This window comes from Cucurbita moschata, unplaced genomic scaffold (genome assembly GCF_002738365.1).
Source record: "Cucurbita moschata cultivar Rifu unplaced genomic scaffold, Cmos_1.0 Cmo_Scf00001, whole genome shotgun sequence".
Lineage (NCBI taxonomy): Eukaryota > Viridiplantae > Streptophyta > Magnoliopsida > Cucurbitales > Cucurbitaceae > Cucurbita > Cucurbita moschata.
In genome coordinates, this window is record NW_019268517.1 from 7,832,526 (window position 1) to 7,848,338 (window position 15,813).

Here is a 15,813-nt window from a genome sequence, read left to right on the forward strand (position 1 = left end):
CTTAATTGAGGCTCGACTCCTTTCTCTTCAGCCCTCAAACAAAGTACACTCTAATATACCCTTTTAAATTTTAACTTTCACCATTAAAGTTAAACATTTTTAAAATCTTAAAACACCTTTAAATTAAAAAAAAAAAAAACGTGCAAAATTATTCTTACCATTAACACCACGTTTAAAAAATACTCATAAACTTTCAAAAATTAATAGTAAAAAGTTTAGAGATAATCTATGAGGTATTAATAGACTCGTTCAATAATAATTATTATGAAATATTTATAAAGTAAAAGGTCTCGCTCCTATTTTTAAAATTTCATATGTATTTTTTAATTTCTTAAAAAAATTATAATATATTAATCAAACTTTTTAAAGTTTATAATAAGTATTTTTAATAATTAAAGTTTAATAATTTATAAATTTAAAATTTAAAAAAATGACAAATTTTTGGAGATGGGGCGGTGTGAATGGAGAATACATTCCTAATAATAATAATAATAATAATAATAATAATAATAATATTCTCTTTTGAATTATAAAGACATGGGAAGCCCTTCACTATTGTTTGTAGAATATTTTTTTTCTTTTCATTTTTATGTTTTAATATTGATTTGTCGTCACTAAATGATCGAATAAAGATATATATATAAATTTAAAACGATTTTTTAAGGTCGTTATTAGTTATAACTATATATTAATAAATTTTGAGTAATTTATTAAGATATTTATACTCGTAACATCTTTTAACTTTTTATTTTGTTTAAAAAATACATTAATATTCGAAAATTAGACAAGGATGAACACAAAATTCTTTTCCTCCTCTCACCTCAATTATTGATCGATAGATTTATTATTTTACTATTATTTTATTATTATTATTCTTATTAGCTATACGGTAATATTGAAATTTGAATTTTTTAGAAATTATACTAGTTGTTGATTAAAATGATTAAAGTAGGTAGCGGGAATAGACATGGAAAAGTCATCCACGCCCCTACCCAATCGACATCGGATTCGGTAAGACTCAACTCATAAAAGATTCTAATAATGTTGGTAAAGAATCAAATGCATTCCAATTTGTCAATGGGTATCTAAGAGGAATATGAAATAATTTTTAACTCTTTTTTATTTTTTATTTTTTAAATAATAATAATAATTAGAAGAAATTAATTTTTTTTAAAAAAATCGAAGAATAGAAACTTTTATCTTTTGTGGTGGGTCGTTATCAATTCAAGAAAGCTTTTATATTCTACTATTCTCGCACGCTTCTATGTTGGGGCTCTTTCAAGAACAAGTACGGTTTAGATTCCTAACTTATATGCCAAATTTAAGTGGTTTGGTTCTTAAACTTTCAAGTTATATGAGCGGGTTGAATGATTTGGTTCTTAAATATTGAATTATCGATTATAAATTATTATATATATTTCAAGAATTATATAAATGATTAACATTTTTCAGGAATTAGATGAACGTTTGTGAAATAGATGCAAATGATATACAAAATGATTGTTGCTAATAGGTATTCCCTTTCGTTCTCTTCTAAATTGCAAGCAATTGAGCGGTGTTCCACTGTACACGTGCAAACAATAGGAATGTATGGTTTTGAAAGTAACTTCGATTTGCCAGCTCAAACTCGACATCTTCTACTCTTCCCGAGATCCCGTGTTTTTCAAGATTGGATTGACCAAGCTAGTTCATGAATAAAAATGAATGCTACGCTCCAAAATTGAAGACATGCACAAAATTAAGTCAGATGGGAATGGCATATGAACAGATCATATACCTTTTAGGGATCAAATAATGCAATTTACAGCAATCAGAACGCTCTATATACATCATGAGTTAAGAACTGGAAAAGGTATAAATACAAAGAGCAAAATACTCATGGATTTAAGTGAAACAAAGATGGGTTTATAGCTTCCACAATCAACCTCTTTAGCCCTGTTTTCTAGAAGCAAAAAACGTAGAAAGTTGGAGAAATCTGTACAGCTAACTCAATGATCAACGACTCAAGACTATATTGCAGCATAAATAAATAAAAAAGGAAAATAGAGCTAAGGTATAGCAGCCTAAGTCCACCGCTGGCAGACATTACATGCTAGAGAGAGGATTTCACACCCTTATAAAGAATGTTTCGTTCTTCTCCCCAACCAGTATAGGATCTCACAATCCACCCCCTTCAAAGCATTGCGTTGTCACTCGCTAACACTCGTTCCCTTCTACAATCTACGTGGGCCTTCAGAGCTCAGTATGCTAGGAGCTCAGTGTCTTTGCTAACACACTGCCTCGTATCCACCCCCTTTAGAACTCAACCTCGTCCTCTTTTGGCTTCCCCTCAAGGTTTTTTTCAAATGTGTCTCCTGGAGAGAAGTTTCCACACCCTTATTTCTACACCCTTATAAAAAAATGTTTCATTCTACTCCGCAACCAACGTAGGATCTCAGTCGTGAAATCACCTAAAAGGGAAAGAGAAAAGGGAGACCAAAATGGAGCCATTTGCTTCAAATAATTGTTGCTCTTTACAACATCATCTATTATAATAGAGACTGTCATCAACAAATCTCATCAAATAAACATGAACATCTAAACATTCCAGCATATCTCAGTAAGCTACATAACAGAAAGTATAACAAGCTTACATTTCTATAAATTTAAGTACTCAAAGCTCTTAGATACTTGAATTCCTTATAAGTAAACAGACTTGAATTCCATTGAAGAAATAACATTATCTTTGTCTATTCTCTTATTCGATCACCTCCAAGTTGGCATTCATAAGATCTAGGAGGAATCAAGAGAGATCAGCAAAACTTACTATTCTACTGTCAATTAAAAAGAAAAATAGAATATGAATCCTCCTATATTACAAAAATTGATGACTGCTGAATAAAATGAAATAATATACACGTTCATCTCTTTTGGACAGGAAGAATCAAGAGAGCTCAGCAATTAAACGTTCACACTTATCTTCCAAAATCTTTACAGCTTCAGTGAACAGCACCTCTGGAGGTAAAGCTCCTGTTGATTCAATCTTAACTGCAAAGGAAAGGAAAGACGAAAATGAACATAATCAATGAGGAATGAGTTTCTTGAAACTATTAACAAAGATAACTAAGGGTGTTTATTTGGGAGTATGTTTGACCCAGTTAAAAGAATCTTTTTCTGTGACAAAAATACATTTTCTTCTTGGACTTACAATGTTTAAAAGTGATTTTGAAAAAAGTCACTTAAACGAAAAAAGATGTGTCCACCATCAGCACCATTATTTATCCTGTCTAGTTCTACCATCTAAGTTGTGCATAAAAATCCATAACTTACAAATGAAATGATCCTTCACTCGACGCAATGAGACACGTTTCTCCCATGCTTCTCCTCTTATGCATTCTCTGCACAATGTGCAAGCTCGTGGACGTGCAACAGTTGCCCTTTTCTTACCTACAAGTCAAAATTTGACAATAATTAAGTGTGGGAGAAAAAGGAATCAATTTGAATTAGGAAAAAATAGACCAATAACATGCGACCATTTGAAATCCATCTTTGCAATATAAGAAAGAACCAAATAACTCATCATCTATTCATCAGAAATGAAAGGGATGCAGGAGATATAGCATATCGAGGGAGAGGATAAAAACTTGACTCTCTTTTGGTTTTTCATTGAAAGACAACTTTCTATCAGTATTTGAAAAGTTTCAAGGCTAAAACTCCATCAGGATATAAATAAGACTCCCAAAAAGTAAGGAAATTAGTTATATAAGCCCCAGTTGATAACATTATTGTTTCTTGTTTCCTGTTTTTTTTAGAACTTGAAACGAGAATCTGTTTCATAACTATTTATGTTTCTTCTTTCTTGAAAAAGAAAAACCAAGAAACAAAAGCTTGAGTAACTTTTTCTTGTTTCTTCTTTTCAATAAAGCTTAAATAACCCATTAATGCCTCAAATCAGGAACCATCGCCGCCATAGAATGTCAGAAAACCAACATAGAGGAACAAAAACAATGACCAAATCTAACCCTCATCAGAAATCCCAAATATCCTTTTGATCCAAAACCTCAAATCCTTCCTCTACCCCACCCAAATTATCCATCAGAATCCAAAAGTCAAGCCTGGATTAAGCAACTCTAACTCTCCTTAGTCTTCCTACACAAAGCGAAGCATCCCAAAACAGCAAAAACAATAGCCACCAAATTCACTTCCTTGAACAAATCTTAGCCACAACTCCAGAAGTCTCCATTAATCCTCCTCCCCTCCCTGTTAGACTTCCCAAAGAAGTAAACCAGCACAACAATGGGGATCCAATGACAACAATGATTGGAACCAACCAAATGAAGAAAAAGAAGCTCCACTAGTGATTCGTACCAAGAAAGTATAGAAGCATGAAAAATCCAGGAGAAAATAAAAGAAAGGCATACACCATAACAAAAATACACAGAAAAACATATTTTCCATAGTCGGCCACAGAATACCATAAAATAAACAAAATACATCAAACTCACAAAACGCATACTAAACCCAGCACAACATCAGAAGAAATTTAATTTATGAGCACAAAGTTGAAGAGAATGCTGGAGAATCAAACACTCGAGAAAATTTCAAAATACTCTTTCAAAGAATTAAATGAACAAAAAGAAACCGGAAAACAGAGCAGAAATCAAAGAGGAAACAGAAGACGAGAAATCAAATAGATATCGAGCAAAAAATTTACCCCTCAGGTGTATGTGCCTATGCTTGAGAGAGGCGAAAGCTTGAAGAAAGAGCCCTAGAAAGTTGAGGAAAAGGAATGGAAGACGGGAGGAAAGAAATGGAACACATCGAAACTACTTCTTGTAGCTTCTGAAATTTGGCCCCAACTTTAGATACATTTTTTAAATTTTAGAGACAAGAACTGAGAATGATTATCAAAAACAAACTTGTTTCTTAAATATGAGAAATGGGAACAGGAAACAAGCAATGGGAACATCATCAAAGAGGCCCATACATAACAAGAACTTCAATCTTAAAGAATCCTTCCCATCACCGAAACATTACCACCGTAATGTTCCAAGTATAAACATAAATTAATAGCATATGTATGAAGCAAACTAACCATTAGCTATATCTTCAATGTCAAAGACATTAACAGGACATTTGTTTTTGAGTTCTTCTGCCAACTCATCCTCTATGTCTTCCAGAAGTACAACCTAATATCACAACTTTCGTTAGGGCTTCAAAACATCTATGTATCTTTGAGTAACAAATTAACATATTTTCTTACCTCAGGAAGCATTCTGTACCAAGCAGTGGCCACTGGAGACCACTTAGCATGTGTTTTACCCATACCTTTAACAGCATGAGCTTCAAGTTCAATTTCCTATAAATATTTGAACCAAAAATTAAGAAACTTACACCTGCTAACTACTGAGAAAAAATAGCACATGAAGCACTGAAATATACCCAAAATCATAGCATAATAAACATCCCATTGCTTCGAGAGTAATTCCATGATAAATATTATTTTCTTGCTAATATGAAAATTACAATATATTAAGGTACAAAGAAATTTATAATACCGGAACTGGAACTACCAAAATGGATTTCAATTGGAAGTAAAGGTACTTGCAGTATAAATAATTAGTCTGGTAGCACAAGCACCACATACACGAAGTGATATCAACTCCAGTTATAAATTATATATGCCAATTTCATACTCATATGTAACGGTTTTTATACACATTATACCAAATTTGCTTCTTCAATTAACCTAAAACACCTACAGAGCTCCACGATTATTTGCAAACAAAATTACAAGTACAAAACACAATTTAAATTTAAGACATGTTACATTATAGCATAACTCATCAGCTTTGATCATCTACCCATGCACACCACTTCTTCCCAATATTTCAACAGAAAATAGATAAAGTTTTCGGGTCAGTTACCTGACCCGAGCTGAGTCTAGCAAGTATAATATCACCGTCCTTTGGACCAATTGGATTGTTGGCAAATTCTGGCAGCGTGTCTTGGCTGCAACTAAAAGAAGTATATGTTTTGGGCTTTGTGTTTGAAACTGATTTATCAGATACCAAAGGAAATTCACTACCATTTGGTAGCCATGTCAATGCTTTTGACGTCGCTGAATCACCCATCATACATTCAGCATTAGTAGTGAAACAAGAAAATATTGAAAAAAGTTTATAATTATGAAATTTTAGCCTACATTATAAAGGAAACAGAAAAAATACCGGTAAGACGAGGTTTTCCACGTTCACAGCGAACATGGAGTCTAAAAACAATTGTATTCTTCTCATTTGGCGTGTCTTTATCTAATTTTGAACAGAAGTTATTAGTTAAGCGTCTTCAGAAAGTATTAGGGTCAGCCAAATAGAAATTATTTCTTAACATGCATATAAAAGTTTCCAGTATCAGCACACATAAGCACATTAGATGTACAGATACATACACACAAATACCTGAGTACTCAAAAAGCCTTGGATCAACACGAATCGGGATGAGACCTAACCTATGGGCAAGCACTTCATCTTGGACTATTGATGTATTGTTAGCAACCAATACTTTTTCAATAGCCATAGTGGGAACCTGCATAAAAAGTTAGATCAAATCCATATCAGCATAGCAAGAATGTAAATATTGTAATTGTTAACATAGAAGGAAATTGCATATGAAAAACGCAAACAGCAAAAATACATACATTCCATTCATTAATAAACATCCCTAATCACATGGAACGCTCTAACAGACTAAGGCTAGTTACAACTTTTAAAATAATTGTCAACTGTGCTTTCAGAAAAATTAGTTGTAATATTTAGTAAATACGTGTTGGATAAATTTCAAACTTAAATGTGAAATACTAGAATAATATGGGATAAAATGGAAATTATGGAAAGTTAGTAAGAAGAGCTATCATATTTTTTGGGAAGTCAATCCTAAAAGCCACAGAAAACAGATCTTACACAGATCAAAGTAATTTTAAGTGGTTTTCTTTAGGTTATTTAATAAGCAGATTTACCAGAGAATAAAAGGGTTAAAATTTCACCATAGTCACTTTTAATGCCTGTAAAATTAATCCCAAACAGGGTCTAAAAGCATTCCCAAAGGCTTTTCAACAGGAGAGACAAGGCATAAGCCTTAATTTAATCAAAAAATATTGAGGGAAGAAAAAAGGCAAAACTGTGTCATGATAGTTATTATTTTATTATAAAACAAAAAGTCTCACTTCTATCAGTTTTTCACTTCTTTAAATGAAAATTCTGAAGTTCAATTTCAATAGCATCATCATTGAAGTTAATGGGATTGCCCCATTCCTAACTTTCGTCTGGGTGTTTCTTTAAGTTACAATGGAAAAAGAAATAATATGTACACCGAGGACCATGTCATGTCTAACAAGACAACTCCAGTAGCTCAAGCCATTATCACCAAAATCACTAATTTTTAAGCTCTGAAAACATGAACAAACTTCCATATTTTGAAGAATAGACGATATTCCAAAGTTATTCTTCTAGCCTTTACACAAGGCACGGAGACTCCAAACTTCCATACATTATCATATGAGCATATGTCTCTTCCATACAAAACACAGGCTTCAGATAAAGAAAATGTGTAGTCATGGGAATAAAAATTTAAATCTGGCCTTCAAGCTAAATCTCAATAGCTTTTTGATATATTAATCACAGTAGCGCACCAGAATTGGTGAGAAGGAGGCATACACCAAAAGTCCAGAAAAAATCTTATCTAAAAAAAACAAGTAGTTTACTTTTAATTCAATGTGCTTGATTACCTACCTCAGCTATCAGGATTCTCCTAAATGCATTAGCGAGGGATGGGTCAATGCCGATCATGTCGAATTCCATGTCATCCTCTTTGAGATCAATCACTTCAATTTTGAAGTTCTTGCGAAAAGAATCCAGTCGTAAGCTGTTATCAATACCCAACGAAGCATATGCTCCAGAATACTGTATCGTATCCGTCTACAAAAGACAACATTTTCCACAAGGACCATGAGAAGAAAATTTAAACAACCCTATTACAGTATGAAACATAGCCAGACACATTCTATGAATAAAAATTAGTCATAACCATTAAATTCGCTTCTCTCCAAAAACAGGAAACTTGATTTAATAGGTTGATATTATTCATGCATTTCAACCTACTACGTAACTAAATTAAACGTCTTAAAAAGAATATTTCCTCAAGCTTAGGAGCAAAGACTTGAACAAGATTCTACATAGCTTCCGCATCAAAAAGAAAACAAAAAGACTAAAACAAAAACAAAACATATACTTCATTGAATTGAACATCATTCTTAGAATTCGAATAAAAAAAGAGTAAGATGATAAAACAAACAAAACATGGGAGAGGGAAGAGAAGGGTACATGAATGGGAGCATCGGCTTTGCATTCGACGCGAGTCCTCTGCAATTCTACATGTGGTGGGAGCTTCATGGGCACATCTGGAAGGTTCATTATCCATTCAATGCCTTCTTTGCCAACATCTTCTTGTTCGGAATCCGACTCCGACATATTATGCAAGTTCTTATCTTTACCGGACATTATAAACCTTCGACTCAATTTGCACACAGTTATCTAGTCGTTGGGCTCGGCTGTAACTTTACACGAGGTTACGTGAAAAAAATCAGATAGAGAAGGTTTTATTTAGGGCTTAAGAAACTTGTAGATACCCAAAAGAGAGAGTTTGTAGGGAAAAGAAGGGAACAGATAGAATACCTGAGACCAAGAGAAGGAAGAAGATCGACGAAGAATGACGCAGCACGGCGGAGAAGCAAAATCGAGAATGACGACGACGGCGGCGGCACTGAACGGCACGGCTGAGGAGGGTTTCGGCGGGAGAGGGAAGGTTTAAGCGGCACGAGGTATCTGAAGTGGAATTGGCTAGGGTTTAAACTGTGAATAAAATATATATTATAATATTTTTAATATATTTTTAAAAAAATTAACAAATTACACCAAATACTCCAATTAAGGTTTCAAAATTTTATTTTTATTTTTATATTTAATTCATTTTTAAAATTCGAAAACGGTATTTAGTTGAGAATTTAAAAGTAATATCTTCAGTAAATTTTATATAAAAATTAATTTATTAACTTGGTCTATTAAATTCAATTTTTTTAACATTTTTTATAATTTTTAGAATTCCTACAAAATGTTTATTTTTCTAACGATGATACTCAATTTATATATTTTCTCTATTTTGATAATGTATATATAATTCACTAAACGACGCTATTAATTATAAAATTTACTTTTGGAATCATTTAATTATTAGCACTAGTATTTCAAGTTAAAATGAAAAATAATATTTCAATCTAATTTTTTTTACCAATATAAACTAACTCATTTTATAAAATAATTTAATATAAAAATGTTATAAAAACTCAAATTATAATGAAACAATATATCATTTTAAAATATTCTTTCTGTACAAAAAAAAAAAGAAAATATATATAAAAGTATTCTCAACCACCCTTATAAAAGTTTTCTAAAGTACAAAATTAGTAATTTTAAGTTCATAATTTAGTAACAAGATGAATAACACAAGGTGGGCAACCGAGTAGAGAGTTTTATTAAGCTAACTCGTTCTAGCTAAATATTTGTTATGAACGTCGATTAACAGTTTGTTTCAATGATTTTTTTATAAGACGACAATTCTACACTATCAAAGTTCATAACTCCACCTATAAGAAATTTATCGTCATAATTAAAGACAAAAGCTATACAAAACTTATAGCAACACTTTTAAAATAATTTTCAGCTCGAGTACAACTAATTACGTCTAGCCACATAGTGAGACATAGTTGTAGAACAAATTAATTCATTTAAAGAATAATGAAAAATAAAATTTTAAGTGTTTTGACTCTGTAAATTCCCCCATGGAGTCGTTAAGCTGTCGTAACACAAGTCTTCCCGAAGATCCATCGGCATTTCGCCTCTCTCGAACCAAGTTGGAAAGGCACCCGAACATCTACAACTAGTTGTCCAAGTTGGGAAGGATTGGACAAAAAAACTGGTGAAAACAATTGAGTATTGTTTCAAAGAGACCATTCAAAGAAAGGAAAGGAGTAAGGATAACTTTGACGAGCTAAGGCTATTTCAAGCAGTTGAAGTTGGAAGTCCGAGATCGATACCGAACCTGAGACCAAGTCTTTGTTTCGGTATTTTACATCGTTGAAATCATTTAGTAAGGTTCCACCAAACCTAAAAGTTTAAGGAGACATCTCTTGACTTCTATTCGAATCGGGTTATTGTCCTATATTCACATATTTTGAACATTTTCATCGATCTTTAGAGTGGTATACATGTTTCAACTCGAAAAGCTCTATTTGGTGAAAGAACTGTGGCCTACAAGAAGTCTGGATTCTCCTAGCCAGGGTCCTCGGCTACAGTATTTGAAGTACAGGGTCCTAGCCAATCCATTATTTGGGAGACCAATCATCATTATTGCTATTAAAGTATGAGCTAAGACAGGTTCTCATGAAAGCATTTTAATAATCATTCGTTTGACATAGTTTTGGATCCTTATAGTTCATCTAATTCAGAAGGCAAACTGAAAATATTCAATGCATATTTCATAGAGGCTGGTACCTGAAGGTCACACTACGAATTATGTAATGCGGATAAAACAAATATACAGTTTTAGTCTCCACTCGAACTTACTTGAATCCTTTAGCGCCAGTAGATTTTGATAACCATGTTACTTCATGTACTTGTGCAAGAATTTTCGGTGGAAGTCGTTCCTGATGGTATCATTTATAAAGCGCTTAGGAGTCTTTGTTTCGCCACGGGCCTGATTCTTGAACACAACATCGTCGTCCCATCTAACCCAAAAGCCAGCAGGAAGGTGCATCATCAGAATAGATGTTCATAGTAGATACAAGAAATAAACAAGTTAAAAAAATGGTTAAATTAGGCCAACTGACCTTCTTTTGACACTAAAAGAGGCGGGTTGCTCGTTAAGCAGTGGATTTCCTCGGAGTAACTCCGCTTCCTTGACTTTAAGCTCTTCCTCCCGCTCTTGTCTTTCCTATAGATCGTAATGCAGATTTAAGCAACTGATGAAGCCAAATTTAAACTCTGCATTTCGGAGCTCGTTGGTCTTAAAAGATTCGACCACTCGAAGTGATCCCAGTTACTAATCACTTGATTCATGGTGCATTCTTTTTAAATCTTGGAGAAAAATAAAGGTTCTACAAGCACAACTTCAGATCATGACACTATCTAGATAGACAAAAGGCTCACCTTCCGAAGCTTCTCCTCCGCTCTTTCCTTCTTTATTTGTTCCAGCTCAGCCAAAAGAGCTTCAGTATCATCCTCGTCGTCGTCATCCTCATCATCATCACTGCTATACAACATTAGAGATACTTCAATACTCAACCCCAAAACAAACTAGACTACCAGATCTTGGACCAAGGATTCATATTATAAAAAGCCGAAGCAATTAAAGCTATCTCTAATAAGTATAGAGAAAAAAGGCTAGGAAAATAGTTTTATTAGTAAATTAATAAAATGGAAAGCCAGCCAACCAGCAAACCAGCCAACCTCTCGTTGTCACTTTTGACGTCCACATCAGAATCGTCAGCATCTAAACTTCGTGGAATAATACGATCTTCAATATCTCTCTTTCCGCCTAATAAACATATATAACAACTGGTTAAGTAAACAATTACTGAATGTGTTAATAAATGTAAGCATACAGAAACTGATGAATTAACCTTCTAACAGAAGTTGGCTTCCTTTTCTATGATCTCTATCATCTGCAAATTATGCAAGTGAAACATGATCAACTCGGCAAACGTGTCATACAACAGTATGGAAAAAGGATATTTGAACAAAACCATAAGAAATGATACGAAAACAAACAAAAAAAATTATTCTATATTTTTCTAAAGAATGGATGTCTTTACCATATGATTTATTCTTTGATGAAAAATGCCTCCTTTCACGATCTTCTAACTCGTCCCTGAGATTCCTCCTTTGCAATTCATCATGGGTATCTTGTCCTTCCTTCCTACATGCATCATTAATGACAAGTGATTAGAGACTTAAAATCATGGAAGAAAAGTAACAACACCATATCCAAGGAAACATAAAACAAAGAAAAATAGCCATTAGCCAATAATAAATAGATTAGTCAATTCTCATTTTGAGACATGGCTGATATGGCTCATTTGTAATAATAGGTTAAAGTACAGATTAACTACGATTGTGTGAGCTTTTTGATGGCAGTCTCTTCTCCAATATAGAGACTTTAAAGCTGTTCATGACGTTTGTGAAGGATTCATTGAATGGTTAGATAGAAGTGATAGGCAAGAATGTAATTTATTGCAAAGTTTGTGGAGGGAAAAAATTAAATCTTTCTTCGATCATCTCACTGAGGGCAAGCCAGAGCACCTCCTTGCCTTTAGTATAATGTTATGGAAGTCCTTCCTTCCTGGACGGTAAACAGCGCCTTCGGCTTGGAGGTTTAAGCCAAAATAACAAGATCCCAAAAGAGACACTCCAATGACTCTACCAACTTCAATTCCAGCAGCTCCAGCTACAGCAGTCTTTGCAAAAATAGTGGTGGAATACATGGTCAAGCTTTGGGGGCTTCATCTTCAACCTTTTCCAATTCAATTTTCCCTTCTCTCACTTGATTCATTAAATGTTCATCAATTTTCTATATGATCACTATAGAGAAATTTTATGACTGAATGCTGACATTTATCCTGGAAGTCTATGACATATTTGGTTGGAACGTAAAAGAAGAATCTATAACTTCGAAAAAAGAACCATTTCTCAAATCTTGGATTCAATTGTCCCTTCAAACTCCTCATGGAATACTAAGTCAAATCTTATCTTCAACTCTTTCTTTTAACTTCCATACACACCAATGAACACGTTTTTTTTTTTTTTTTTTTTTTTTTTTGTAACTCCCTTAAATTCCCTTCTATAATTTCGTTCATACCAATAGAAATTCATCTACAGAGTTAGAGGAATTATACTATGTATTAAATTGGTCATTACCCTGCTTAGTGAAGAAAAATAAATGCGGATAACCAGTAGTGAAAGCCAATTAATTAAAATCGTTCTAAGTTTCACCTTGGCTTAACACCCACGGTGATCCTAGAGGTAAGGACTCGGGACGTTAGAGAGACTCTCCCAAAAGTTTGGAGTTCAACCATAAGGCGAAAGTTTAATGTACAAAAACCCTTGTTGTCTCCAGGAATTAAACCTAAGAGTGAGCAAGTTCCTTGAGAATTGGTGGGTACGGGCCATTAACATAATCCAAGAGGTGGAAACATCAGAATCCAACAATTAAAAAAAGTTCACCTTGGCAAAGATCAAGTAAAATGAATGAAAATTCTGTTCAACAGATCACACCCACATTAAAACCAACTACCCTAAGATGGAATCACTTGAAAAGGCACACACGTAAACCAATTTAGTTCTCAGAATTCCAGTTAAGAACATTCCACTCACTAGAAAACTCAGTGCACATCATACAATCACTATCCCTCAGAAGTCGCAACACATAGACGATTAAACACAACCAAGAACGACAGACTTTGTACAAAGAACACAACATTACGAAAATTTAATGAACAAACGCAATCAACAAACTATAGTAAGTGCACCCTCAGCCCCATCTTCCATATACAACTAACAATTACATTTATTAAATACACGCACCTGGGCTTCAAGGTCGTATGAGAAGCGATGTCTCTGGAGGAATATTTCTGTGATGGGCCAAAAATTCGAGTGCCACCTTGTTCATTTCCACCTTTAGCCGGTGCCCATGTGGGTCGAGCTGCAGTAGTCATCTCTAGACTTTTTCCTCGTCTCCTCGGCCCTTCAAACCCAAAGAAAATGAAAAACGATTCTTTAGATTCGTAAAACAAGAACGAAAAAGCAGTCACAAAAATCAGAGAAAACCCTAGCTCGATAAACCTAAATCGAATCGAATTAACAAGAAAGAAAACTTGAAAGTGTTTGAATCTGGAAAATGAAAAGGGATAGAACTTGATTTACCTCAGAGATACCCTCTGGAATTCTTGACGATGGGTGCAAGACTGTGGAAGGCAGAGGATCGATGGCTTTGACAGAGAAGACATAATAGTAGGAATAAGAGAGTATTTCTAGTAATCGATTTAAAATTTTAATTTTAATTTATAAATTTATAATTTTTTTATATTTATTATTTTACAATATCAAAAATAAATTTAGTTCATATATTTATTAAACTTTTATTTTTATTTTTTAATATAATTATACCTTTTCGAATTTCAAATCTATAATAGGACACAACAAAAACATGGTGTGAGATCCCGCATCGATTGGAAATAAGAACGAGTATCAGCGAGGATGCTAAGTTGCGAATGAGATGAATTCTGAGATCCCACATCGATTGGAGAGTAGAACGAAGCATTTTTTTTTATGACAATAATATCTGTGTAAGATCCCACATCGGTTGGAGAGGAGAACGAAACATTCTTTATAAAGTGTAGAAACCTCTTCCTAGAAGACGCGTTTTTAAAATCTTGAGCGGAAACCCAAAAGGGAAAGCCCAAAGAAGATAATATCTACGGGCGGTGGGTTTGGGCCGTTACACGCACCATCCTCTTTTTATATCATACACTTCTCTCTCGACCCTTAACATGGCTCGATTGCAACAATCGTTTGTCGCCACAATTTTATTTGCATTTGCATCATGGAAATCACAACCTACTTTCGTCTAGTATAGTTATACGTAATATCCAACGCCTACGAGAACATACCCTGCACGGATGCTCTCTAGCCCTTAAACTATCTCTAATGCCTTCTCAAATGTACATTTACCTGTCCATTCATTTGTCTCGTGTCACTTGTACATGTCGTTTGCGCAATAATAATCAAAAGAAATTCATGCAATAATAAGAAAATAATAGCCGATATGAGAATGATATCTACTCAAGTGCTTATGGAAAGAAACTATTATCGAATGATACTCAAACAAGTCCACATACCCCACCTTCTTTTTCCCCACTCATCCCACAAAACCCCATTAGAGATTGATTTGATATACATATAAGCTATACAAACCACAATTAGAAGAACTTGGGATCATAGCCATTGCTAGAAGTGGCCAAGATGTAATAAGCAACGATATGGCCAATAGAGCCCCAAGCAAGAACATCAACAATATTAAACCCAACAGGATCATTAGATTTCAACAAGCTAACATACTCCTTCGCCCTCACATCGCCTGCCTCGAAATGGGTCACCCCATTTTGCTCCGGCACTTGCTTGCTCACATTCTCCCTTTGGAAGTTGAAGAACACGAACCTCCCCAGGAACAGGGACAGCCCTGTGCTCAGGCTTATCACCACGGATGGGTTCAGCTCTGCCTTCACCACCACGGATCTTGGGCTCTTGACGCCTGCAAGGCTGCGGCTGGATTTGATCCCCGGGAGTGGGCGGAGGCCTTGGTATGATATGGTGGAGGGGTTCGGCTGCTGCCTCCCAACGGAGGCGGAGAAGGACGAGGCGGCGAAAACAGCGGAGGACGAGGCGGCGGCTGCCATTGCTGTTCTGTTGAGATTAGGAGTGGATAATTGAGGGAGGATGAGGATCATATATTTGAAGTAATAGAGGTGGTTGAGATGAGAGATATAGCTTGTGAGGATGAGATGGAAGGAAGAGGATTTTTGGAGGTGACATGGAAGCGTTTGATTGGCTACTTTTTTTAGTTTAAAGATTTTTCTATCCAATTCTCGTTTATTTGGGACCCCGAGTACTCGGGTTATATCAATGAACTGAGACCACATAACGAACCTAAGAATATGATTACTAAAAA

The 15,813-nt window shown here is 34.4% G+C and overlaps 3 protein-coding genes across 6 annotated transcripts; all 3 read right to left on the reverse strand.

The window, feature by feature from the left end:
- Positions 1–2,617: 2,617 nt before the first annotated feature.
- On the reverse strand, positions 2,618–8,868 carry LOC111443051 (DNA-directed RNA polymerases I and III subunit RPAC1). Of its 3 annotated transcripts, none has more exons than XM_023080680.1 (10): positions 8,738–8,868; positions 8,358–8,548; positions 7,767–7,952; positions 6,438–6,564; positions 6,210–6,290; positions 5,907–6,100; positions 5,243–5,338; positions 5,075–5,168; positions 3,310–3,426; positions 2,618–3,027 (listed from the first exon to the last, which is right to left on the reverse strand). In XM_023080680.1, exons 2-10 carry the CDS (start codon positions 8,532–8,534, stop codon positions 2,924–2,926), a joined length of 1,176 nt encoding a protein of 391 aa, XP_022936448.1. In that variant the 5' UTR covers positions 8,535–8,548; positions 8,738–8,868; the 3' UTR covers positions 2,618–2,923. The 3 variants fall into 3 exon arrangements, with proteins under 3 accessions (XP_022936448.1, XP_022936440.1, XP_022936430.1); XM_023080672.1 differs by having other exon boundaries at positions 8,358–8,584; positions 8,709–8,868; XM_023080662.1 differs by having other exon boundaries at positions 8,358–8,590; positions 8,709–8,868.
- A 1,568-nt stretch (positions 8,869–10,436) lies between these two features.
- LOC111453305 (protein CWC15 homolog) lies at positions 10,437–14,104 on the reverse strand. Of its 2 annotated transcripts, none has more exons than XM_023094366.1 (8): positions 14,010–14,104; positions 13,671–13,830; positions 11,903–12,006; positions 11,711–11,752; positions 11,538–11,625; positions 11,238–11,337; positions 10,919–11,022; positions 10,437–10,816 (listed from the first exon to the last, which is right to left on the reverse strand). In XM_023094366.1, the coding sequence occupies exons 2-8, from the start codon at positions 13,799–13,801 to the stop codon at positions 10,693–10,695; spliced, it is 693 nt and encodes a 230-aa protein (XP_022950134.1). In that variant the 5' UTR covers positions 13,802–13,830; positions 14,010–14,104; the 3' UTR covers positions 10,437–10,692. The 2 variants fall into 2 exon arrangements, with proteins under 2 accessions (XP_022950134.1, XP_022950127.1); XM_023094359.1 differs by having other exon boundaries at positions 11,238–11,340.
- Positions 14,105–14,886: 782 nt separating this feature from the next.
- On the reverse strand, positions 14,887–15,591 carry LOC111441287 (photosystem I reaction center subunit V, chloroplastic-like). The gene has a single exon (XM_023078279.1). It carries the CDS (start codon positions 15,539–15,541, stop codon positions 15,065–15,067), a length of 477 nt encoding a protein of 158 aa, XP_022934047.1. The 5' UTR covers positions 15,542–15,591; the 3' UTR covers positions 14,887–15,064.
- Between the last annotated feature and the right edge of the window lie 222 nt (positions 15,592–15,813).